This window comes from Schistocerca cancellata, chromosome 1 (assembly GCF_023864275.1).
Source record: "Schistocerca cancellata isolate TAMUIC-IGC-003103 chromosome 1, iqSchCanc2.1, whole genome shotgun sequence".
Taxonomy (NCBI): Eukaryota; Metazoa; Arthropoda; class Insecta; order Orthoptera; family Acrididae; genus Schistocerca; species Schistocerca cancellata.
In genome coordinates this window covers 76334230-76360951 of record NC_064626.1, presented here as the reverse complement: position 1 = coordinate 76360951, position 26722 = coordinate 76334230, and the positions used below count along the sequence as shown (strand labels likewise).

General features: G+C 37.8%; 1 protein-coding gene across 2 annotated transcripts in view; it reads right to left on the bottom strand.

Moving 5' to 3' along the window:
- The window catches only part of LOC126165354 (pre-mRNA-processing factor 19), a 38888-nt gene extending 14026 nt beyond the window's left edge, over positions 1 to 24862 (bottom strand). For both annotated transcript variants that reach the window (XM_049920312.1, XM_049920313.1), the window contains exons 1-10: positions 24756 to 24862; positions 23791 to 23940; positions 23573 to 23714; positions 9386 to 9524; positions 8882 to 9076; positions 8271 to 8456; positions 5906 to 6106; positions 5486 to 5627; positions 5089 to 5293; positions 3994 to 4158 (exon numbers count right to left, since the gene is read on the bottom strand). In XM_049920312.1, the coding sequence (XP_049776269.1) occupies positions 4017 to 4158; positions 5089 to 5293; positions 5486 to 5627; positions 5906 to 6106; positions 8271 to 8456; positions 8882 to 9076; positions 9386 to 9524; positions 23573 to 23714; positions 23791 to 23940; positions 24756 to 24774 (1521 nt within the window). In that variant the 5' untranslated portion in view covers positions 24775 to 24862 and the 3' untranslated portion in view covers positions 3994 to 4016. The remainder of the gene's footprint in view (positions 1 to 3993; positions 4159 to 5088; positions 5294 to 5485; positions 5628 to 5905; positions 6107 to 8270; positions 8457 to 8881; positions 9077 to 9385; positions 9525 to 23572; positions 23715 to 23790; positions 23941 to 24755) is intronic.
- Positions 24863 to 26722: the final 1860 nt, after the last annotated feature.

The following is a 26722-nucleotide window of genomic DNA, read 5'->3' as shown; positions in this document are numbered from 1 at the left end:
GAATGGCCATGGACCATTCCATGGACAGACGAAGCCTATTTCCATCTCCAAAGACATATTGATACATAGAATTGCAGAGTATGAGCAATGGAAAATTCACATACACATCAACTGGTACCACTTCGTTTTGCAATAGTGGTGTACTGTTTATTGTATGTCTCTGTTTGAAGGGAAGAGTCCTGCAGGTTGTTTACTTGTATTGTCACTGACAAACACTATGAGAGTCTTTTGTGCACAACTTTATTCCAACCCTTCAACAGCGGGAATGTGTGGGTAGGACCATTTTTATGCAAGATGATGCTCCTTTGCAATCTGCACAGCCTGTGAAGCAGCTGCTGCTGAAGCATTTCAAACATGTTACAATTACTAGCCATCATTTCCTTACAGCCTGGCCATCCATATCACCTGATCTTAATCTGTGTGACTCCTGGCTCCTATCTGATGTGGTACAACCTTGCCATGGTGGATGGGCTTACCTAACTAACAGTGCCACAAGTGCTGGCTGCCGAACTTGTGCAGTCAAGCACATTGAACAGTATGGATGGTGTAATGTGCAACTCAAACCATAGTAGTCGTATTGCGATTCATCTATCATTTGTAGCTGACACGATTTATGTTGATACTTACAGCACCATTTACTAGTAAAATTTTTCGTTAATTTTTTTTCCCCTCATGACACTTTCTCTGTGGCAATAACGTACTGCTCAAATTTGACATTGTTCTGCGCACTGGTACTTTTTCTACGCCACTTTTAATCTGGAGCTTTAATTACAGATGCCCTGTATATTTTGAAATTTGGTATCTACCCTACAAATGGCTTCGTTAGAAGTTAGTAAACTTTATAGCTATCTATTCAATACTTCATAATTTACTTTGTCTTGCAACCAAACAAACCGCAAAGTGATTTTATGCTGCTGGTTTCATTTTTGTGAATATGTCATTTTCAAATTACCACTACACAAAGCACTCAACTTTCCTGGTACTTTCATTATGTACAATGAGAGGAGGCTCCAGTTTAAGAACATAAAGGACGAGCATTTGTATCTTAACTGGACACAATTGCCATAATTTTGTTTAATTTAGACATGTGCAGGTAATAGTTTTAAACCTTAATTCCCTACAAATTGTGCAATTGCAGGCTTTTCTGGGTTCCACATTCTTTCATAAGATTCAATTTTATAACAGTCTAGTCTTTAAACAGACAAATGATCATAGCAAAAATATTGAAAATGGATGTATTTATTTGTAATTACTTCGACCACCACCTGGTGTGTCTATAGTTTTTAGCTAAGAGAGACGTATCAGTTGATTGACATAGGTCTGCTTCCAAATGGCTGATGTGAATGTTCACGAGCACATAATTGCTCTCTTTGAAAACAGAGTTAGTGGATCTGAGGCAGGACACCTTTATGGTGTTGATGCTTCCACAGCAAGCAGATGGATTAGACAATGTACAGGTAATGATGAGTAGCGAGATGTCCATTATCTGGAAGACCACGAATCTCTACATGGGTGCAAAATGAAGAATTGGTCAGAGCAGCTCAGAATGCTCCTTTGTCACTCATCTGGGAACTAAGGAGAGCTTCATGTTTCCCGGGCTCACTGAGCACAGCTCTCATAAGATTAAAGGACCACGGAATGAGGTCTCTTCATGCTCTTATCAAAGAACCACTGCCTGATGAACAAGCCATTGATACACTAGCAATTGTGGGTTCCTTGGGCAGATGTTGATTGGAGGAAAGTCATTTTCATAACAAGTGCGCAACTGAGTCCACGAGCAAAGATCCTGCCCTTGTTTACTGCACAGATGTGCAACAACTTGATGTGCACTTCGTGGCCACAAGCACTAGAAACAGACGCATAAGTGCGAAATGCGGGGGCTGGATGTCTCATATGGATGCAAGAACTTTAGAATGTATCCAAGGAAGTTCAATTCAGCATGCTAGGAACATTTCCTTGAAAATGTTATCATCCACAGAGTTTTACTTTGGTACCCCAAAGGGTGTCTCACTTACCAACAGGATCCCAGAAGCTTAGTGATGGTGAAGACCCTTGGAGGAAGAGGAAGATTAAATGTAGCAACTGATAGATTGCAGAGGTATTATGGGTGTGCAATTAGGCAAAATACAAGAAGCATTACACATATATACTGTAATTGATGTAATTAAGCCCATATTCACAGCCAAGTTTTTTGGAAAAGTGTTTACATGGAAAAACACAAAATCCAAATGAAAGTGTAAATAATTTAATCTGGATTAAGATTCCCAAAAAGCATTTAGGTTTCCAACCAGGACACAACACCATTTCCACAATGCACCTAATTGATGAAGAAAGACTACGAGGTGCAGGAAGAAGAGACAGAAGCCTACAACATGCAGCAAAAGGGAAGAAAAGACCAGTGAAAAGGAAACTAACTCTGGAAAAAGAGGATGCTGATAATTCATCATATGGGGCAGGAATGTATTAGAAAACTTTAGAAGCCATTTCCCGTAACTTTAAAATTTTCATCTTTGAGGAACATTTTCTCAAAAACTGATGATAGTATATCAAAGAAATGCATAAACAATATTGTTTACTTCTTTTCCTTCATTTTTATAAAAAATTGTAAAAATATTGTATAATTCGAGAGTTATAGAAGAAAAAGTGCAAAATTTTAGAGAAAAAAAAAAGCATCTGTTTAAAAAAATTATAAAACAAAAACCAATAAATATTTCTTAACATGGCATTATAACTTTGTAGAAACATATTCACTGAACATGTAGTACAAATTTCAGAGCAATATTTTTAAGGTTTTAGAAAAGATGTTCCTTCTATTTGCTAAAATTAACATGGAGGAGATGGATCGTTTCGGCTCCCCTTAAGTGGACAATGACTGAACTGCAGCAGGAGATGCGTTCTGTAGCCCTGCATTTAAAATCATGTCCTTGCCTATCCATGACCTCATGATGTGCCATATAGCCAAGAAAATGGCAGCCAACAACCTGCAGCAGAATTAAAGTCATTATCATTTTTTTCCCCACCATGTTTAAGGCTACCTCTATCAGTAAAATGTAGCGCTGAAACTGTTAGTTCAGTTTCAGCACCAGAATCAAACTGTAATTCCTATAATTTGCTACCTAAAACTATCCTCTCACTGGCTACACGAGCTGCCACATTACCAACCGATGAGCAGTCCTCACGGACACTTGGTTGCAGTTTATAGCAAAGGCAGATTCCAGATGAAAAAAGAATGATAGGAAGAAAAATAAGAGCAAACAAAAAAGTCAATATGATGATGAAGATGACATAGCAATGAATTAGAAATAAAAAATATATTTAAACCAATTAATTGGATAAAAATGACAGTCAAATTCTTTTGATTAGATTCAGAAACAAAAACAAAAAAAAAGTATTACATTATACGAGCTTCAAACCTACAACCTTCAATACGGTAGGTTAATTCGCTAATCACTCCACTAAAGTAAACACTGAGGCGTGTTGTTGTATATATTTGACTGTGATCACCCAGTCAAAATGATGAATTGCAACCTCCAAACCTGGGTTTCACACAATGTTGTGCAAAGGTTATCTAATGTTTAAGGTGATCTCTGAGATTTTGATAACAGCATATGTGACAATTAATTGCATCTGGTGCAGAAGTATCCAGTAGTACTTAGTGCTCTGTATGAAACGTGTATTTAATTAGCACTGGTGTGTGTGTGTGGTTATCATGTATGTTGAAATACAAAATAAAAGTGCTAGACCCATGATTTGAGATCCAAACACATCAAGAAAGAATGCCAGCAAGGAATTATAAATGCACTACCAATTATTGTAGCAGTATGCAATGGAGAATGGTTTGGGCATGACAGTGAGCACTCTGAATGGAGGAAACCAACTCCAATGCATGAAATATCAAGTAATTTTAAATAGACTACAGATGCAATACGCTTACGCATGAAAGGAATTCTTGAGACTGGATTCCATTAGGAAAATAAGCTTATATAAACTCACCAGTTATTACTGATTTATTTCAGTTACATCCCATAGAGTTTCAGAGTTCTGTCCATGCTAGTAGATGCAATGTACTGCGAGTGACGGCCAAAGCGAACACCTGTGGCCATAGCTGTGTGGTCATTGAACACTTTTAACTCTTGCCACTGCTTGCAAAGATACACTCTGGAACACAAGGAAAAATATTATCTGTTACAGTTTATAGATATTACATATACACGCACAAACAAAATGCTCCAATCTTCCAAAACAATCTCTCTAAATATTCATTATCAAAAATCTTTTATTCGGTACTGACGCTATGTTAACTGTGATTAAGAATAAAACGGCACCAATGAAATTGAGCAAAACTTCCAGCCAATGTAAACTCAAACTTCATAGAGAAATAACGAATGTGTGGAAAGGCTCCATTATCTTCAAAGAACTACATCAAACCACAAATGTGCTAGGTTAGAAGTCCAAAACAAAGCATCAAAAGATTCCATATTGTTGTACCATATACAAAATCTAGAGTTCCCATAAAAGTCAAACAAACAATGTTCAAATCATACCTTCTGCCAACCATGACATATAGCTCAAAGACCTGTATGTTATCAAAAAAAGAGACTTCAGCAAAATACAAGCTTGCGAAATGAAATTTTTGTGATTCACTCCGCAAAAGACAAGACAAGACGGAATTAGAGAGGAGTGCATTAGGAATGACATGCAACTGACCTGTACAATGGAGGAAAGATGCATGCTGTGGCAGTTGAAATGGTTTGGACATGTGCTAAGGATGCAAGGAACTAGAACCCCAGCCATTACTTGGAAATGACAGTACATCAAAGACCTGCTGGATGTCCCAGAAGATGGCTAGATCAAATAAATAACGGAGAACACTGCAAGATTTAAAAAGAGATGAAGTTTGTAATGAGAGGAACAGATGGAGGCATATTGGCCACCAAAGTCCTGGTCACCTTTCTGAAATGATTCCCAGATGGTGACTGATGCAGTGATTAAATTCAAGTTTACTCTTGTATTGGCATTTTGTGTTCAGCCCATCACTTCTCTAGATACACATCAGCCCACATTACTGAACATGTCCAGTACACATACCTGACATCTGTTCCTGCAACAGCAAGATAAGTTCCACTCTGGTCAAAGCATAGGTCACGTATTTCATAACCTTCATCCATCTGCAGCGTTTTGAAGTTCTTCAATTTTCGCAAATCCCACAGTTTTACACAAGCATCATCTGCAGCTGTAGCTAAGTAATAACCATTTTCTGAGAATGATATAGCTGTTATTGGTCCAGAGTGACCTGCAACACAAAACTGACATTCATGAAGTATGATGTGTTTTGAATGTACAAAACATTCTTGTCTTCATAGCAAAAAGTCTTAACTTTTTCCTTGTTAGACTTCATTATTTACCTTCAGTTATGAATACCATGAAACATGAAATCGAACCCTAATGTTAATTTCTCAATCTAGTAAAAATAATGACACCCTACCTGGAAAGTTTGCCACATTAGATTGTTCTTTCAAGTCCCAAATTTTAACTTGTGAATCTGATGTTCCTGTTCCAAATATAAGACCATCAGGATGAAACTGTGCTGTTGTCAGCGCTATACCTGATGACCCTTGGTCAGCAACCTGAAAAACATCATATATTTTAGTGGAATATCATGTCATTTGCAAAAAGTTTTTGCATATCTTAATAACACTAAAATCAAACTGTGTAAGGAAAGTATGAAAATGGACAGTATAGTAAAGGAAACAGATTGCTAAAAAATTAGTTAGAAATGATACTATTGTTTAATTAATCTTAACTTATCTGAAAATTAAAAAGAAATTGATTGCTTTGTAACCACTTACAAATATCTAATATCAACATAACATAACAAGATAGTACTCTAATAAGCAAAACTTACTTTCGTAAGCAATCTTCCTGATCGAATATCTGAAAATGCCCAGTGCTGATCAGTAGAAGTTGAAAGCACATAATCTCCAGTGGGATGGAGGGAAAGACCTGTTACTGGCCCATCATGCGCTCTCAGCATCTGAGTAGTCTGTGATGTTGGTACGTTCCATACTCTAATTGTAGTGTCAGGTGAAGCAGTGATCACCAAGTCCTGATAAATAAGAAAATATATTTTTTGACCTTTTTGTAAAAAGTTTCAAAAAAAGATTTGAAACTGGATGAATTCATATATATTAAAAAACGAACTCAGGGCAGACCCCTAAGTCAGATAAAGTACCTAAATACTAACACAATGGAAAGATTTGCAAATATCACAACTATGTTTTGCCAACTGTTCCACAATTCTGAAAACACATTTTTTATAAATGATTTTAAATACTCTGCTGACTACCTGTGGGAGTCAATTTGTTATCTATCATGTGTTTTGTTCCAACAATAAAATCACTCGAAATAAGCTTATAGATAAAAGCATCATTGGAAACAATATTAAAATATAATTAAATTGTAAATCTTTCCTCATACATACATTCCTGACAGGGTAATTAGAACTAAACTCAATGCAACTGGTAAGCATATACTGGGAATTTGTTATAGCCCACAAGGCAACAAACACAAAGTATGTCTCAATTACAGTATTGTGCTATATAATGGCAAAAAAATGAATGACATACTGCCCATGTAAACTGAGTGACTGGTTATCATCTTTTATTTTTCTATAATTTTTTACGGAACAATGAAATGAATACATCACAAAGCCGAAATTGGCTTTAACTAGCAGACACTTGCTGTTAAGCATTTTCCAGTATGTTAATGTCTTTGAAGGCTAAGAGTATTTCCTGAATAAATTCCCTTTGCTTTTCAATGAGCTTCTTTAAGCACTTTCCAGTGTGTTAATGTCTTTGAAGGCTAAGAGTATTTCCTGAATAAATTCCCTTTGCTTTTCAATGAGCTTCTGTAAAACAAATATTGTATGAATAGTGGATGGATCTTTCTAAATCCTATTTGTAGCTCTGTGTGTGTATATTCTGTGGTATTGCTCTCACTATGGTGTTAAGAATTCTGATACATAACTTGTACGGGCACACAAGCAAAACTTACACCTCTGTAATTATTAGGATCAACATTGCCATCTTTCTTGTATATTATTTTGGCTTTCTCCAATTTTTGATGAAATTTTCAGTTTCTGGTACATACTGTGAATGTAAATCACTCTGATACATGTTTTTCCCCATATTCAATTGATTTTGCATTAATACCACATAAAACTGTAACTTTCCAATTCTTCACAGCTTTCTGTGGTATTGCTCTCACTATGGTGTTAAGAATTCTGATACATAACTTGTACGGGCACACAAGCAAAACTTACACCTCTGTAATTATTAGGATCAACATTGCCATCTTTCTTGTATATTATTTTGGCTTTCTCCAATTTTTGATGAAATTTTCAGTTTCTGGTACATACTGTGAATGTAAATCACTCTGATACATGTTTTTCCCCATATTCAATTGATTTTGCATTAATACCACATAAAACTGTAACTTTCCAATTCTTCACAGCTTTCTGTGGTATTGCTCTCACTATGGTGTTAAGAATTCTGATACATAACTTGTACGGGCACACAAGCAAAACTTACACCTCTGTAATTATTAGGATCAACATTGCCATCTTTCTTGTATATTATTTTGGCTTTCTCCAATTTTTGATGAAATTTTCAGTTTCTGGTACATACTGTGAATGTAAATCACTCTGATACATGTTCTTCCCCATATTCAATTGATTTTGCATTAATACCACATAAAACTGTAACTTTCCAATTCTTCACAGCTTTCGACACTATTATTAGTATCTCTATTATATCATCTAAACTATTTGTGGCATTTTCTACAATTTTTTCTTCCGTCTTCTGAGTACTTCCATCATACCATGTATTTCTAAAAGGACTGGTACATTATTATTCTGTTGTATTACTCAAAAGGACAGTGTTTTCTGAATGTTTTTATGGCTTTATACTGTACTATCTGCCACAACAAGGTTGGAATCACTATGTTAATGTAAGACCTTGTTGTTGGGTGAACCTAACCCATTTCTTTATACAATTTCTTTTACAAATGTCATGGCTCATAGGGGTAGACATCAATCATGTCTTTTGCTTTCCCCCCACTGCTTCATCAAGTTCCATTCCATATCTATTGTATTCCAAAAATTGGCTCAGAAATTATGATTTCATTGTAACATTTATCATGAATCTGGTGAATGAGAAAAAGTTCCACAATAAAATGCACAAAAAGGAAGTTTTATGGTATTAAAAACTAACCTCTTCTGGATGATATATAACTCTTGTAACTTTCTTTGTGTGTCCTTTGAGGATAGCAACAACCTGTTCGGTGTCTTTATTAAAAACGGTTGCATTCCGATCATTACCGCCTGTTAAAATTTTACTAGTATCAGCACTATGAATGTCCAGCGAAAGTATACCTGGTATGCTAGCACTATGAAGACCCTGAAAGAGAAAACATAATTTAGCAAAACAAAAGATTCACGACAAAGGTTATACAGCATTATGAAAGACCACTTGCAGTTTGTTGGTAGTAACTGAATAAAAAAGAAAAAGTTAAAACAACTGAAATAAATTTATCAGTGATAAATTTGAAAGGATGGGACTTCATTGCCCATCTGACGAATGGCAAAGTATTTTAGACATACTGCACTTACACCATCTTTTCTGAAGACAACGTATTGGTCTGAAATATTATTTTTTTTATGAAACAAATATATTTAATAATACGTCAATACCACTTATACTGCACTGCTATGTCTATATCATGTTATCTATGAATACAATTGTAAAATTTATATAAAAAATAAACAAATGTGTCTGATGAATGTTTCAGGCATGTACAACGTCAGATGAACATATTTTCTTACTGGATGAGAAGCTAATGTATGGAACGTGCGAATAGAATCATGAGACACAAGTTCCTCAGGAACTGTTCTTCCACGTCTTTTACGTTCCTGTGTTAGAACTGTTGCTTTATCCTGTAGTTTCTGTATTACTTCTGCTGTCATTCCAGCTTGTTCTGTTGGTTGATTTGCAACACCACCAGCTTCAACAGCAATGGCCTGTAACAAATGAAGAATAAATTTAATGAAGTACAATGCTGATAGTATTTGTGATGTGTGAAGAACAAAATGTGTCTGACAATGGCACAATGGCAATACAATCTAGCTTTGTCTTCAGTGAGAAACGATTAAACACAGAATTTCTATACTGTTCAATGAAATATAGGAATTCAGATGGAAAACAATTATGCACAATTAACCAAAAATTGGAATGTAAATTATTTCTCAATCAAAAAAGATAAAAATGTTGAATAGTAATATTAATGACGGTGATCTACAAATTTCAATGTGAGTGACACTAATACTAACAGGTTGTGGTATGCCTGCTGGATTTGTGGTGATTCCGGCCTGAGGTTTCAAAGTTGCCAAAGCCTCTCTAGCAGCAGTAACCTCCTTTGTGAGTCTCGCTATAACACGGCATGCAGCATCATGTTGGTATAACGCATGGCTGCAACAAGAAAATCAGAGTGCATGACAATGTTTCAAAAGAACAATTCACATGAGAAAACTATAAAACAATGAGGCAGAATATTACTGTTTGTATGAAGTTGATAAAAAGACCTGAGATTACAAGCAAACATGCTCAATAAATGATCTGCTCTCCTGTTTGTAAAACAGAATAAGTCAGTGTAGCTGCAGCAAGAAATTGATTAATAATTTCAGTTGTTTCATTTCTAGCTCTCCTTCGGTGTGGTTTTAATTGTATACGAATTAATTGTTATGGCTTGACATTTATATGACAGCTATTCAACTTCAGGCCAGGGAACTCAACAATGAATTAACATGTGTTTGAAACATAAGTGAGATGAGTGTAAAATGTAAGTGAAATAACTAGAAAATAAATATACACAGCTAATTGATTGCTAGAGGGAAAAGAAACTGTTCAGTTAACTGAACTGACAAAAACAATTGACACGTTAACTTTGTCATTCACTTAGACATACCTTGCAACATGTTGAGATGGATGTGAGGTGATATACAAATGCAACAATTGTATTACCAACTAAAGACAAGAATAAAACTGGTGTTACTTGACACTCTTGTTCAAAAATGTTTCTTTGTTAATGCTGTCCATACTATGTTGTATTCTATAAAAAAAAAAAAAAAAAAAAAAAAAAAATATGACTGACATCTCTTGCCAGACACCATGAATGAGCACACACTGTGTGCATGCTTCCACAATGAAACTAGCACTCTGCTAATTACTGTATGCTGAAGTGGACATTTAAAGGGCATTAAAGCTGTAAACTTATACGGAACTTGAACCTATTTTTGGCTTTTTACAGGCAATGTTTATTAAGTAAGCACTGATGTAAAGATAACTTCCTACAACACACACACACACACACACACACACACACACACACACACACACACTACCTTCCTCATTTCCGGCATATTCTTGTCAGGTTCTCTACTGGTTACTCATGTTGGGCACTTAAAGAATTGTAGCAGGTAAGAGCTCTCTTCTTATGACCATTTCTCATCATTTCAGTATTCTAAGATAATACACATCTTCAAAATGGAATATAGCAGCTTCAGATGCAACACAAATGGAGAACAAAGAACTGATGGCTACAGAACATGAAAGTGCACTAACACTGAACAATTTAAATACCAGTATCAAAACATTATTTGAACAAGATAAACAGATCAGTCTAAACAATCATTTACTCCGATTTGTATGTGTAAGACAGGGAAACTTGCAGGCAAGAATTTCACTGAAACTTCCTGGCAGATTAAAACTGTGCACTGGACCGAGACTCGAACTCGGGACCTTTGCCTTTCGCGGGCAGGTGTTCTACCAACTGAGCTACCCAAGCACGACTCACGCCCCGTCCTCACAGCTTTACTTCTGCCAGTACCTGCTGTGAGGACGGGGCGCGAGTCGTGCTTTGGTAGCTCAGTTGGTAGAGCACCTGCCCGCGAAAGGCAAAGGTCCCGAGTTCGAGTCTCAGTCCAGCACACAGTTTTAATCTGCCAGGAAGTTTCATATCAGTGCACACTCCACTGTAGAGTGAAAATTTCATTCTAGATCACAGACGTCAGGTAGTTAGCTTGGACCTCGGTCAACATAACCTCATTCAAACAATAGTCGATTTATGTCTGCATCATAAAGTTCTTGATTGAAAATGTCAGTTTGCGAGCCTAATTCTCATCATTTGCAGGAGGTGTTAACTGTTTTGTTTCAATATGAAGAAAACAGTGGTTGAGTCTCATAATGCTCTCAAGTACTTATGGTAAGGAATAATGCTCTCAAGTACTTATGGTAAGGACGCTATTAGTGGAAGAATGTGTAGTGAGTGGTTTCAACTCTTTAAGAACGTAGACTGGCATAGTGGTGGAAGAGAGAATGTTTTCGAAAATGCAGAACTGGAGACATCGCTGAGTGAAGTCGCGTGTCAAACTCAAGCAGAAATGGAATGATTAGTGGGAGTGACACAGCAAGCCATTTCAAAATGTCTCAAGGCTATGGGCATGATTCAGAAAGAAGGAACTTGGGTCCCGTGTGAGCTGAAACCAAGAGATGTTGAACGGCATTTGTGTGTTTGTGAACACCTAAACACAAAAAATCTTGGGGATATCCCGGCCATGCTTCCATGTCAACGGCCTAACCAAATATTCACAGCTCCTTAAGATCATGCCCTGCATTTTGTGGGACCTGCTCGGCGTGTTAAAACCCAAGTGAAATAATCACAGTTGCTCGTTATCGAATGCAATTAAAGCATTTGAGCAGAGCATTAAAAGACAAATGGCCACAATACAGCGAGAGGCACAATTAAGTGATTTTGCAGCACAACAATGGTCGATCCAATGTTGCAAAAGAGGTCAAAACGTACTTGGAAACATTAGGATGGGAGTCCTACCCCACTCGTCACATTCTCCAGGCATTGCTCCCCCTGACTATCACCTGTTTAGATCAATGGCGCATGGCCTGGCTGACCAACAGTTCCGATCTCATGAAGAAGTCACAAATTGAATAGATTCGTTAATCGCTTCAGAAGATGAACAATTTTTTCGACGCAGGATTCGTACACTCACTGCCCGAAAGATGGGAGAAAGTAGTGGCCAGCGATGGAAAATACTTTGAATGGTACACGTGTAACCAATTTGTTTCATTAAAGCCTCAAATGATGGGGGGAAAACGCCGGAAACAAAGTTATACACCTTGTAGTAAATAATAATTGAAATGTTTACTGCAGCCTTTTGGTACCCCACTTGGGATTCCATGTGGGGGGGGAAAAAAAAAAAAAAAACACGCACACACACACTTATAAAAGCACACTGTGGAAACTTACATTGGTACAAGTGTGAAATGAATGTTTTAAATTTTAATGTTCTGTTGTGTGTAATAATGTTCAATCAAGTATTTTTCGCCATTAGTCGTTTCCTTCAATTCTGTTGCTATAGCATTTTGCATTGTGAAACATGCAGGAAAAACTAAAGTTACAGAAGAAATCTGATTTATGCAATGAATGAGACCTAGAGTAAGTAATGCAAATAATAGAAGCAGAATCGGAACCAGAAAATAATGATGTGCAAGGTGTGTGTATAGACACAGAGGACAATGTGGAAGAAATGGATGTCGATGAAACAATTTGAAAGAGGGACAATGAGAAAGTGATTGATGAGATACAAATGCTGTAGAGACCTACATACACCAGCAAAATTGGTATAATCAATGTAAGACCAACCAAGCAAGTGCCAGAATAAGGATACTTTGTATAAATTAGCACTCTCACAATGATTTCCAGAATGTGACTTTCATTATGGAGACTTTCATATGGTTTTTTTGCATAAAATAGTGGACAAAACTGTAAAATAACAACCCAAAAAGCACAGACAGTTTGTAATTTATGGAATGCGACTCATCCTTCTAACAAATGTAAGTGGATCCCAGCAAGTACAACAGAAATGTTTTGGTTTCATAGAAGACCTCGTAACTATGGAAGTACTAAAATCTAAAAAGAAAATCACTTTCTATTTTATGGTCCACAGACTGCATGTACCAAAGGAAAATATTCCCAGTTTCATTCTCGAGAAATAGGTTTTCTGAACTTCTTACTGACAGCAGAATCAATGAAGTGACCACAAGAGAGAATTTCGTCCTTTCAGAAAACTATTTACAAGTTTTGCACAGGAATCTTGTGTACACTGCCATCCAAGTAGTCATTTGACAGTGGATGAGAAATTGGTAGCTTTTCATGGGAAATGCCCATTTAGGTTTTCATTAAGTCCAAACCATCTAGATATAAAAATTGGGGACCTCTGCGATACTGGATCTTCGTATGCTTTCAACTTGAAGGCAATGCACAGGGAAAGAAGGATCTACAGAAAAGAATCAAGGTACGAAGAGCTGTAATGGACCTTATGTCTCCTGAAGGAACTGGATACATTATTACAATGGACAACTCTTTTACGAGTGTTCCACTTAAACAGGAGCTCTCGAAACAAGAGCTATCTTAGACTAATACTCTTAGAAAAAACAAACCCAAAATCCCACCTGATCTTCAACCAATGCCACTGAGAGCACAATTTTCATGTATGTTTGCAAAGACTACCAAGTGACAGGCATAGATTTTGGAAGCCAAAAAATCCTGACTGGAAGGCTCTTGCACATGACAGAGGAAGAAATTTTTTGTTAGATCTAAGACAAGAACTTATAAAGCCTCACGTAAAGTTGACCGAAATGTCCACAAGCATGGGAACAGCACTGAAGTAATTGCTGTCTGGTGAAGATGCACGCCCAGAGACACGTCAATCAAACTCAATGGAACGTCTGCAAGGGACTGCCAGTGTTGGATGCTGTAAACTTTTTCTGAGGAAAAAAGACTGGAAGTGTAAAACAAAATGAGGCTAGTCCTATTCTTTCATATGTAATAAACAGGCAGATATGAAAAAAAAGTATGCAAAAACTGTATTGATTCGAACTGCAAGTGTGTAATTACCAATAGACACTACATTTTTAAAAAGAAAAAAGGGGAAAAAAGAGAATAAAAACATTTTAATAATTTACATAATTTGTTACCAACATGCCTGAAGTAATTTTTTTCCCTATCACACTGTTATGGTAAAGGATTATTCTTTTTTGATTGCTGAGATATTGTGTGTGATTACATTTGTTTTTGTAATTTTTGACATTACCATGTCTAACAATACATACTGCTTTGGGGTACTCTGGTAGCCCCCTTGGCTGAGGAAAAGTCTATGTGGCAGAGTCTCAAGTACCTACATGCTCCAGATATGTATACATGCAGAACTGTATTTCTGCACCATTCTTCCAACAGCTGTTCACAGTTCTGGCTGCATCATTTGAGTGTGCATTATGTTTGCTGCTATGGTGCCTTACTGGAGAATTTTACTTTATTTTGCATTTTTCATTTGTTTTAATACTGCATTCTTCAATTCTACAAGAGAAATGTCACATTAAGATGGCTGCACAGTCAGAGAGATCCTGGAGATACTAGCAGTGACAGTGAGTGTTATGTTTCTGGTGTAAGGAGCAGCAATGAGTCATCAACAGAATCGCTAAGTTGTAGTCCTCAGCCTTGTACCTCAGCTAGTACTGCACATCAGTTTGATGCTTCTTCAAGAGATGCAGTTGCTAGCTATTCATAATCTGAAGAATCAGAAAGTGACACCAAAATGCTTTGGAAAAGAGTAGGCCTTAATGACACTCTGGTTTGGAAACAAACAGATGTACGGCATGCATCTGACAACACAGCTTCGGGAAACAAATTTCAACCGGTTAAAAACTCAAGGAGTCTGTCATTTTATAAATGATATTTCTGTTAGAAGATGTTCCAGTTCATGCAGATGAAACAAATCACTTTTGTGTGTACAGCGGGAAAAATACTTCACAACCTGTGCATTCTTGACAGTCAAAGTGGAAAGATACTGGATTTAAGGAACTTTATTGTTTTGTTGCTATTTGTCTTCTAAAGGCACTAATAAAAAAGTTGAAAATATGTGATGATCAGTACAGAAATACACTGTTGAACACTCCAGTTTTCAGTTGTATTATGTTTGGAGGGAGTTTTATTTTACTGTTGAGAATGCTACACTTCAGTGATAAGTCTGCGAGTACTGAAGGCAACTGTTTGCTTAAAATTAGGAATACTGCTGATAAAATTCGTGAGACATTTCACAGTACACTTAATCCGCATCAGAAGCTTTACACCAATGGAAGTCTCTTCGATGGCAGGCAATGAAATTCTCATAACTCCATCTATCGGAGTAAACCTCACGATTTCGGTACCACCAACGTCAAAACCAAAGAGAGATTTGAAAGTACATGGATTTCCCTAATCTGTTAATAACTAGGCTTCTACTATACAGTTACACAAGCAGAAACATTATCTGTATCATTTTACAATTTTTTTTAAGAAACCATTTTTGCTTCTCCTGTAAAATTTAGGAAAATGTAGTTACAAGGTTTTCATTGCCTATCAGCATCTTGTTTTTCACAGTCTATTATCTTTTAACAACTTATTCCATCAGCAGATTTGAGACAACATTTGTGCTATGTGACTTGAGGTGTAAGATATCACTTTATAGAAAATGATTGGTAACACTCTCGGTCTTTCTAAGTGATGAGAGATGTTGCAACATTTAAGAAACACTTTCATCAGCAGTTACATTTTGGACAGCATATTAATAAAGAATTGGTTTATTATTATTTGTGGGCAATGCAAGGTACAAGGGTGCAGCATGTGAGAGAGATAGACAATGAGTTTTGTGTGTTCACCTGCTGTGGGCCACTTGTTGTTAGATGTCACAGCTTGAAGGTGTGTTGCAACCACGGAAGAACACCACTCACATCAATAGTGACATCACAGAAGACAAAAAAAGAATGTTTAAAAAACTGTCAGTCTGCCTTACTTTCTTGGTCATTTGGCTTCACAAAAAATGTTATTCTCACTGAACAAGATAACTGTATTCAAACATTTGTGATAAGATTGTAATATACTTATCTGATGACAATTAGCTCAATGTATAAATAGGCTTAGAGTGGCATTTAAAGAAGAAATATTGTTGGTCAATACATAAAACTGAGAAGGATTCCAGTTTCTTTCAGACTTTAGCACTGAAACCACTGCAAAGGAGAAGTTGTACATTTATCTGGATTTTACAAGTTGGTCTGGATAGTAGTTAATTTTATGAAATAGGCAACCATGATAAATATATATTACACAAGATGGAGTAAACCCAAAATAAACAAATTAAACCTGTGTCAATGTTTAAGAGACCACTATCTGTAACAGGGACATACTCTGTATGTTGACAATTGGTATTCCAGCCCAGACCTGTTTCTCTGGATACAAAATCATAGACAACCACACGTGGTACAGTTTGAAAGAATAGGTGCAACATGCCAAAACTGCAGATGAAATTGAAATGAGGAGAAGGATTTTAAGACAATTGAAAAGATGCTTGGTATCAAGTGGTATGACAAAATAAGAAGTGTGGATGTTGGTCACTTGTAATACAAGAAAATGGTTGAAACAGAAAAGACTAACAAGAAATACTGGCAAAAAAAGAACGAAGTGTATATTGTTGGGATGGTCCTTGATGTCACATGCTCTCATAATGAGCACATCCTATTTTGGGAAGATGCAAATTTCATCACAGGTGACACTAGTCGCAGGCACTATCACTCAGTGTCGTTGAACAGCACTGGTCCCCCATTGAAAATTGCAGCAATACTTACTTGTTAGCCAAAATAAGTCTGTAGTTCTGGTAAGTCATAATTTTCACAACTGTCACAGAATACTTTCCACTGAAATCTTCCCACAACATACTACATATCACCACGGTTTCTGGGTGGAGCTAGATGACACTGTGAAAAGCACACTGTCACACAGACAAGCAAAGTTTCACGTCACAGGTGATTATAATCCTTAAACTGCAAGAGAACCAACATAAGGGAATAGTATGGGAGTACTCAGCATCCTGGAGGACAAACAAAACAAGGAAAAATTAACTGTAATGTGCTGAGAACATAAAATGAGGTTAATGATAACATATTTCTGGATCAAGCCAGGTGAGAAATAGAAATGGGCAAGCCCATTCTCCAACAGTTGGGAATTCCAGGTTTACCACGTAGCAGTCAGACAAACATTAAAGACGTCATGAAAATCAAGGTCAGGAAGAACAGTAGAATCTGATCATTACCTCAATCTGATCATTACCTCACAGATGTCAAGTGTCATTGGATACAGAACAGGATAGACAGCCACAGACAAATAAAGCAACTAGAAACATCAAGATAGAAAGAGAAAAATTAAGACATAAATAAGAAAAGTACACAGAAGGAATCAAAACATACACTATGTGATCAAAAGTATCCAGACACGTGGTTGGAAATAACACAAGTTTGCGGTGCCCTCGGTCGGTAATGCTGCAATTCAGTATTGCGTTGGCTCACCCTTAGCATTGATAACAGCTTCTACTCTCGCAGGCATACGTTCAGTCAGGTGCTAAAAGGTATCTTGGGGAGTGGCAGCCCATTCTTCACAGAGTGCTGCACTGAGGAGAAGTATCGATGTCTATAGGAGTCAGGTCAGGACTCTGTGCAGGCCAGTCCATTACAGGTACGTTACTGTCATGTAACCACTCCGCCACAGGCCATACATTATGAACAAGTGCCCGATCACGTTGAAACATGCAACTGCCATCCCCAAATTGCTCTTCAACAGTGGGACGCAAGTAGGTGCTTAGAACATCAATGTAGGCCTGTGCTGTGGTAGTGCCACACAAAACAACAAGGGGTGCAAGCCCCCTCCATGAGAAACACGACAACACCATAACACCACCGCCTCCGAATTTTAATGTTGGCGCTACACACGCTGGCAGATGATGTTCACTGGGCATTCACCATCCCCACACCCTGCCATCGGATTGCCACATTGTGTATCGTGATTCGTCACTCCACACAACATTTTTCCAATGTTCAACTGTCCAATGTTTCCTCTCCTTACATAAAGCGAGGCATTTACCAGTGTGATGTGCGACTTACGAGCAGCTGCTTGACCATGAAATCCATATTTTTCTCACCTCCTGCTTAAATGTCATAGTACTTGCAGTGGATCCTGATGCAGTTTGGAATTCCTGTGTGATGGTCTGGACAGATGTCTGCCTATTACACATTACAACCCTTTTCAACTGTCGGTGGTCTCTGTCAGTCAACAGACAAGGTCAGCTTGTACACTTTTGTGCTGTACGTATCCCTTCACATTTCCACTTCACTATCACATCGGAAACAGTGGACCAGGGATGTTTAGGAATGTGGAAATCTTGCGTGCAGATGTACGACACAAGTGACACCCAATCACCTGACCACATTTAAGTCTGTGAGTTCCGCAGAACACCTCATTCTACTCTATCACGATGTCTAATGGCTACTGAGGTTGCTGATATGGAGTACTTGGCTGTAGGAGGCAGCACAAAACACCTAATATGAAAAAGTAAGTTTCTGGGGGTGTCCGTATACTCTTGATCATAGTGAACAATGAAAGGGAAGACACAAAGCTGAACTGCGAGGAAAAGAAAAACAAGAAAAAAGCAACACAGATGGTTGAACAAGAACTGTGAAGAAATAGTAGCGAACTGTGCAAAAGTCTGAAGAGACTGGAGTGACAAGAACAACACAGAAAAATAGGAGGTTTTCATAATAATGAGGAAGGCAGTGGCAAAACAATAAAGTGGACGAGAAGACAGAGGATAAAACAGGACCTGGACAAGTTTGAGGATACTTTTAGGAATAACTACAGTAATAGTGAACTCGAGGTGTTGGCAGCTGTTGCATTGCAGGCCAATGTCGTTACCAACTCATGTATTGTGTTACAAATGAGTATGATGAATTATGAGTCAGTTGTTAGTAGCCAGTCAGAATGCTCGTTTATTACAAGCTTTCAGAGCCAGTGGCTCCTTGTACTGGCGAAAGAGTTGAAGGAGAAGGAAGAGAGGTGAAGGAAAAGGACTGGAGAGGTTTAGGGAAAGGGATACAGCTTAGAAAAGTCATCTGAATTTTACCGACAACAGTTTCTCAAAACTCTGCAACTGGGAACTAGCACTACAACATGTCCTTGGTTCTTGCCACTCACCTGGCCTTGTTGTTGCTGTTGTTGTTGTTGTTGTTGTTGTTGTTGTCTGCAGTCCAGAGACTGGTTTGATGCAGTTCTCCATGCTACTTTATCCCGTGCAAGCTTCTTCACCTCCGAGTAACTACTGCAACCTACATCCTTCTGAATCTTCTTAGTGTATTCATCTCTTTGTCTCCCTCTATGATTTTCACCCTCCACACTACCCTCTACCGCTAAACTGGTGATTCTTTGATGCCTCAGAATGTGTACTACCAACTGACCCCTGCTTCTAGTCAAGATGTGCCACCAATTCCTCTTCTCCCTAATTCTATTCAGTGCCTCCTCATTAGATACGTGAGCTACCTATCTAATTTTCAGCATTCTTCTGCAGCACCACATTTCGAAAGCTTCTATTCTTTTCTTGTCTAAACTATTTATTGTCCTTGTTTCACTTCCATACATGGCTAAACACTATACAAATGCTTTCAGAAAAGACTTCCTGACACTTAAATCTATACCTGATGTTAATAAATTTCTCTTCTTCAGAAACACTATCCTTGCCATCGCCAGTCTACATTTGATATCCTCTCTACTTCAACCATCACCAGTTCTTTTGCTCCCCAAACAGCAAAACTCGTCTACTACTTCAAGTGTCTCATTTCTCAACTAATTCCATCAGTATCACCTGATTTAGTTTGACTACATTCCATTACCCTTGGTTTGCTTTTGTTGATGTCCATCTTATATCCTCCTTTCATGACACTGTTCATTCCATTCAACTGCTCTTCCAGATCCTTTGCTGTCTCTGACAGAATTACAATGTCATAGGCAAACCTCAAAGTTTTAATTTCTTCTCCATGGATTTTAATTCCTACTCCACATCTTTCTACTGCTGTCTACTCCCGGGGCCTGGTTTCGACTTACGTCTTTCAGTACTCTGGCAAATTCTTCATGTACTATTGTATCTTCCATTTCATCTTCATCTATGTCCTCTTCCATTTCCATAATATTGCCCTCAATTACATCACCCTTTTACAGATCCTCTATATACCCCTTTCCACCTTTCTGCTTTCCCTTCTTTGCTTAGGACTGGTGTTCCATCTGAGAACTTGATATTCATATACGTAGTTCTCTTTTCTCCAGAGATCTCTTTAATTTTTCTGCAGGCAGTATCTATGTTACCCCTAGTGATATATGTGTCTACATCCTTACATTTGTCCTCTAGCCATCCCTGCTTAGCCATTTTGCACTTCTCCCTCGACCTCATTTTTGAGACATTTGTATTACGTTTTACCTGCTTAATTTACTGCATTTTTATATTTTCTCCTTTCATCAATTAAATTCAGTCTCTCTTTTGTTACCCAAGGATTTCTACTAGCCCTTATCTTTTTCCCTACTTGATCCTCTGCGGCCTTCACTATTTCATCTCTCAAAGCTACCCATTTTTCTTCTACTGCATGTTTTTCCCCTGGACCTGTCAATCGCTCACTAATGCTCTCTGACACTCTCTACAACTTCTGGTTCTTTCAGTTTATCCAAGTCCCATCTCCTTAAATTCCTACATTTTTACAGTTTATTCAGCTTTAATCTACAGTTCATAACCAATAAACTGTGGTCAGAGTCCACATCTGCCTCTAGAAATTATATATGCTGGCCTTAATTTACATTTATTCCTCCTGTCTCAACACTGCTTCACAGTAACTACTCCTTTCTTTACTCCATTTTAGTTTCCTACACCTTTCCTACATTTTTCGCTGTCGCCCCTCCCACCTTTCCTTCTCATCCCATTCAGTAAGTCTCCCTTGACCAGGGGTTCTGAGTGACTTTACTAAACTGTATTCTTTCCCTAAACCTGTCCAGTCCTTTTCCCTCACCCCTCTTCCTTCCCCTTCAATTCTTCTGCCAGAAGGAGAAGCCACTGGCTATGAAAGCTTGTAAAACTTAAATCCTTTTGTGTGTGTGTTCCCCTGCTGCCACTTGGAGTGTAGATTTTTTTTTTTTTATTATGGCAATCGCTTTTTTGTGTTGAAGTTCATTGGCTTCACCCACAAGCAAGTTATCACATTCCAACCTAACCTAATACTCAGGCTATATACCAGTCAGTCTCTCAGCACATCTAGTTTTCTTTCATTCACATTTGTTGGCTTTGCCAACTCACTACCAAACTGTTACATTCCAACCTAGCCTAGACCTTGGGCTATGCTACACATCAATCTGCCAGCACACCTATTTTTTCCCCCCATTCACATTTAATGGCTTCACCAACATACATTAAAATTGTCACACTCTGACTTAACCTAGGCCTCTGGCTCTACATGTCTGTCAGCACATCTATTTTTCTCCAGTCACCGAAGAAATATGAAAATCGGTCACCAAACTTAAAATTCAAAATAAGCAGAACGAGAAAAGTTATTCTGGTGCTCTCCATACAGAAAACAAATGTTACCAATTCATATCTTTTGCCAAAATAAATTATCACATTCAGCCCCCACTGCTTCTGTATCCTTATCACCCAACTGGTTATGACTAATGTCAATGAACTGCTAACTTCAACACACAACAAAAACCTATCAAAACTGCAGTTGAGACCTCAGGAAATTCAAAAATGTCTAACAGGAGGCAGGGGCAGAGGACTGTTAATAAGAGTTAAAGGGAATTGTCTAATGGTGTGATTGCCGAATTCTTAAACAACCTGCTGACCTTTGAACCACCCGAAGAAAACTGGAATTCAAGCAGAACAAAGAACCAGGAATGAGACTGCACAGACAATATGATACCTACCGAAGATGGGATAGCAGCTGAAATGAGCAAGATCATGTCAAATTTGGAGGCCAAAGAAGTAACCAAAAGGATGGACGAATGTGATGGTAGCAGCAGTACACATGAAAGGGGACAAGAGGGATACGAATAACTAAAGAGTAATATTGCTTCTAGAGAATGGATACAAGGTGCTGTTGAAACTCGAACTGAAGAGAGTACAAGAATAGATCTAGATTACAGATGGAGATATCAAGCAAGCTTCAGAAAGGCAGAGGATGCATAGAACAAATCTTTAACCCAAAACAAAAATATGAATATAGAGCTTTAGAACAAAAAGATAGTAGTAATATTTGTGGACTTCAGGAATGCATACAACTGACTCCATTCGTAGACAGAATCTTTAAAAATAGGCTGAACAACAGAGGAAGAATTTGTAAAATTTAATGCAACGGATAATATTATGAAAAGTAACAATATTATGAGAGGAAAGTTGCCACTCACCATATAGCGGAGATGCTGAGTCGCAGATGGGCACAACAAAACAATTTTCACACTTAAAGCTTTCGGCCAATGGCCTTTTTCAACAATAGACACACATACACGCACACACACAACTGGGGGCAGTCAACTGATACCACAGTGCCTGAGTCTGTAGTCATGTGAGTGAGTTGTGTTTGCATGAGTGTGTGTCTTGTTGAAAAAGGCCACTGGCCAAAAGCTTTAAGTGTGAAAATCATCATCTCAAGACTGAAGACCACAACAACAACAACAGAAGATGTAGTAACATGTCTATTTTTAGCTATCAATTGTGCATGAAAACTCACCCATAAAAATTTATGAATGACAGAGATGCTGCTTATGAAACAATGGAGTACTAATCCTGTACATCATTGTCTGAGAAGTTGCACTTGGTATGTGCGAGAATTTAATGTGTCCATATGGAGACAGAAGTTTAACAAATGAACAAAAGGATTTTTAAAGCCCAGTGTCTCGGAGTAGGCGGTATATACAATGCATCTTTGGCATCCTGGTAATTAAACCGAGAATTTTTCATCACCCAATGGATGTTCTAGAATAACTTGCAATTACCATGATAAAAGTGTGCTGTTTGTGTGGGAAAGATATGTTTAGAGTTTTGAAGACACACTGTACGTCCCTCCAAAAATGGAAATTCACCGAGATCTAACAAGAAGTCGCGAGCCATCACGAATTTTATTTCAAGATGCAGACAAGGTCTGGTTGCTTTGATAAGTGTGCAGAGACTGACGGCAACCAAATACATTCTCTACGCAGCACTCTGCTGACAACTGGATGCATAGAGCCAGTTGACTGTTGTGCAATCCAATGTGTTCCCATGCCTGCCGCAGTGTGGAAATCATAGCTACCTAGCGTGCAGGTTGTAATGAATCACCCACTGTTTTATATACTGATGCAGCCAGAATGCCTAGTTGTTCACAGCCCTTACTACAAAAAAGTCACATTGGTGGGAAAAAAATCTTATTTATCAGCAATAAGTCAACACAATCTTAATAACACCAAAGGTAACTGACAACATGTAGGCCTACTAGAAGTGTGAGCGGTACACAATCTACTGCTTTCAGAAATGATCACTAAGAGAAATATTTCTGTACTGAATGACCGAGATAAATACCTGAGTTCTTGTCGAGCTGTCTGCAACTGCTGCCTCTGGGTAAAACTATGAAGCATGACAGCATCCCATTCATCTTGTAAGGTCTTTAAGATTGCTGGAATGCTTGTAGCGGATGGGGGCTTTGGTTTAACAATTGGTGTTGCTGAAATGTCAACATTAACTATGTAACAGCATATATTTCATAAATAGTTTCACCAGCAGTATGCATATATACTTACTTTTCACCTCAATAAGCATGTCAACCGTAAGCTCCTTCCCTGATATTGGATCCACCCCATTTTCTACTACATACTTTTCTATCAGTCGCCTTTCAAATATAGCTCCAGATACTGGAGATATGACAGGATGTTCTGGAACTTCATTTGAAACTGTAATGTAAACGTAAGTGGGCCTATTTAGTGAAATTGTACAATTAGCGACAAAACTAGTACAGCGACTTACTAACGAACCACCAACCTAACAGCTATTAAACTACAAAGAAATAAACAATTCAAAAACATCTGAACACTGAAAATAATTCTCAACTCTCATTTTAAAAGCACCTACAAATTATCTTCCATCCTTAAAGTGAAATGCAAACATATCGCTACCACGTAACACTCATTAACACAAAATATGGTACACGACACCGAGTGCAAAGAAATAGGCAAGGGCTACGAGTACATCGAGCAGTAACTGTTTCCAGATATCGTAACCCGAATGGCTGCATAGAACGCTACTTTTTCCTGACCGATTACACAGTGCTCAAGGAATATGTCTATTCACTTCTAACCATGCAGTGGTTCTTGTCATATACAGCACATTCCGATTATCTTGTTTGTCTAACTCAAATTTCATTTACTCAAAACTTCGTACGAAACCACCCGGTCACAGAGTAAACATAGTACACAACGCTTTCAAAATTTACGCATACAACAGTACAAACATAAACAGAATTTCGTACGTTTAACGCAAACAAAGCACCAAACGTTTTTGTAGTTTACACTCAGATACACTCGGTAACCTCCTGCATGGCATAACAACACTGGAATTAGAAAACGAAAACGGTTGACCTTCTAATAGCGACAATATATGGCTGAGATTGCACACATTTTACAAAATCACGTTCCTACAACCGCGAATGGTTATTCAATAAACGTCACAAAGAAATAACGAAGTGAACTTAGTATACACAACCACTTACTCGCACAACATAGCGCCATTTTTGTTTTACAAATGTTACCGGCAGCAAAGATCAACCAATACCACAGTTAAACACATCACACAAACGCAAATATAATCAAAGCTAATCCGCCTTTGGAAGAGATATTCATTTATGCAATAGCAGAAGCGAAATGAAAAACAAGTACATAACGCCATATCAAAAGCTTGTGATTTGATATATTAACAATATATAACTGTCAATACTGAGAGACTGAAATGGAAAACTTAATCGCGCGCAGCGTACGGACCAAATTCTGATCTCTTACAATTATCTGAAATGTCAGTATGAGTGTAAAGCAAGTATCACAAGTTTTATTCACAGTGAATTTGAAAAAGTATTCAAACATCTAGATATTTAGATTTTGGACAGAGTTTTGGTAACAGAACACATCATCATCATCTTTTATTGCAATCAGTGCTCATGTCCATAGGTATAACTTTAAAATACCCTACATGTGCCTCCTGGGTGGAGCTAATTGAGCAACAGTGATTACAGGCAGCCAGACTATCCGTAGTATCTCCTGGCAATGTCATATCAACTAAATAGCCATACGCTAAATAAAATAGTTTAAACAGTAAGTATACTGTAGTTTAAGATTGCGTAGTATTTATTTTACATGTTGTTGTTGTGGTCTTCAGTCCTAAGAGAATTCTACATCTCTACCATACTCGCTAGCAACCTATCAGTTTGTAGCGGAGGGTACTTCCGTTACCCCAAACTGATCCCCCATCCCAGTTCCATTATCGAAAAGGCGTGGGAAGAATAACTGTCAGCAACCCTCTCTATTAGATCTAATTTCTCGAGTCTTCCCTTAGTGGTCATTTCATGAGATGTATGTTGTCAGACTATTCCTGGAAAGTGCTCTCTCGAAATTTCAATAGTAAACCTCTGCATGACGCACAGCCTCTCTTTTGAAGCGTCTGTCTTTGGAGTTTGTTGAGCAATTCTGTCACGCTCTGGCGCCGAGAAAGCGATCTCTTCATAAAACACAATGCTCTTAGTTGGATCTTCTCTATCTTTTCTTCCAGTCTTACCTGCTAAGGATTCCAGATTAATGAACAAAACTGAAACATCATTCGAACAAACCCCTTGTAACCTTTCCTTCGTGGAGAGCTACATTTCCTTAAGGTTCCACCTATCATTCTCACTCTGGCATCTGCTTTTCCTACCATTTCTTTTATGTGATTATTCCATTTAATGTCAAATTGGATAGTTACTTATAGATATTTTACGGTAGATACTGTTTTCAGCAATCTGTTACCAATAGTGTAGTTGTATAGTAGTGTGTTTCTTTCTCTGAATACGTGCAACATGTAACATTTGTTCATGTTCAAGGTCAACTATCAGAGCCCGCACCATTCATCAATCCTCTGTAGGTCGATCTGCAAATCGATACTGTTTTTTGACGTTGCTGCTTCCTTATAGATAACCATCTCATCCAGGAACATTTTTAAGAATCTTCCAACACTTTCTACTAGATCAATTATAAAGGGCCTATATTGTAAATATTAATGATCCTTTCAAATTTCATTGGGGTACTCCGGAAATAATCTTTACATCTGTCGATATTGTTCTATTAAGAGGTAAGTGTTGTGTTCCGCTTGTAAGGAAGTCTTCACTCCAGTCAGAAATCTGGCCTGATACTCGGTAAGCATGTATTTTTTTCACTAACTAACTGTGTGGGACAATATCGATAGTCTTTCTAAAGTCAAGGAATACTGAGTACTGTTGCGTATAGCATGATGTATCTCATGGTGGAACAAGACATGCTGAATTTTGCAGGATCTCTGTTTGCAGAATCCATGTTGGTTTTTATAGAGCAGGTATTCATCTCCAAAAACGTAGTAATTCGTGAACATAAAAAATGTTTCATATTTCTACAACACATTGAAATCAATGATACAGACCAATAATTATGCACATCTGTCCTAAAATCCTTCTTGCAA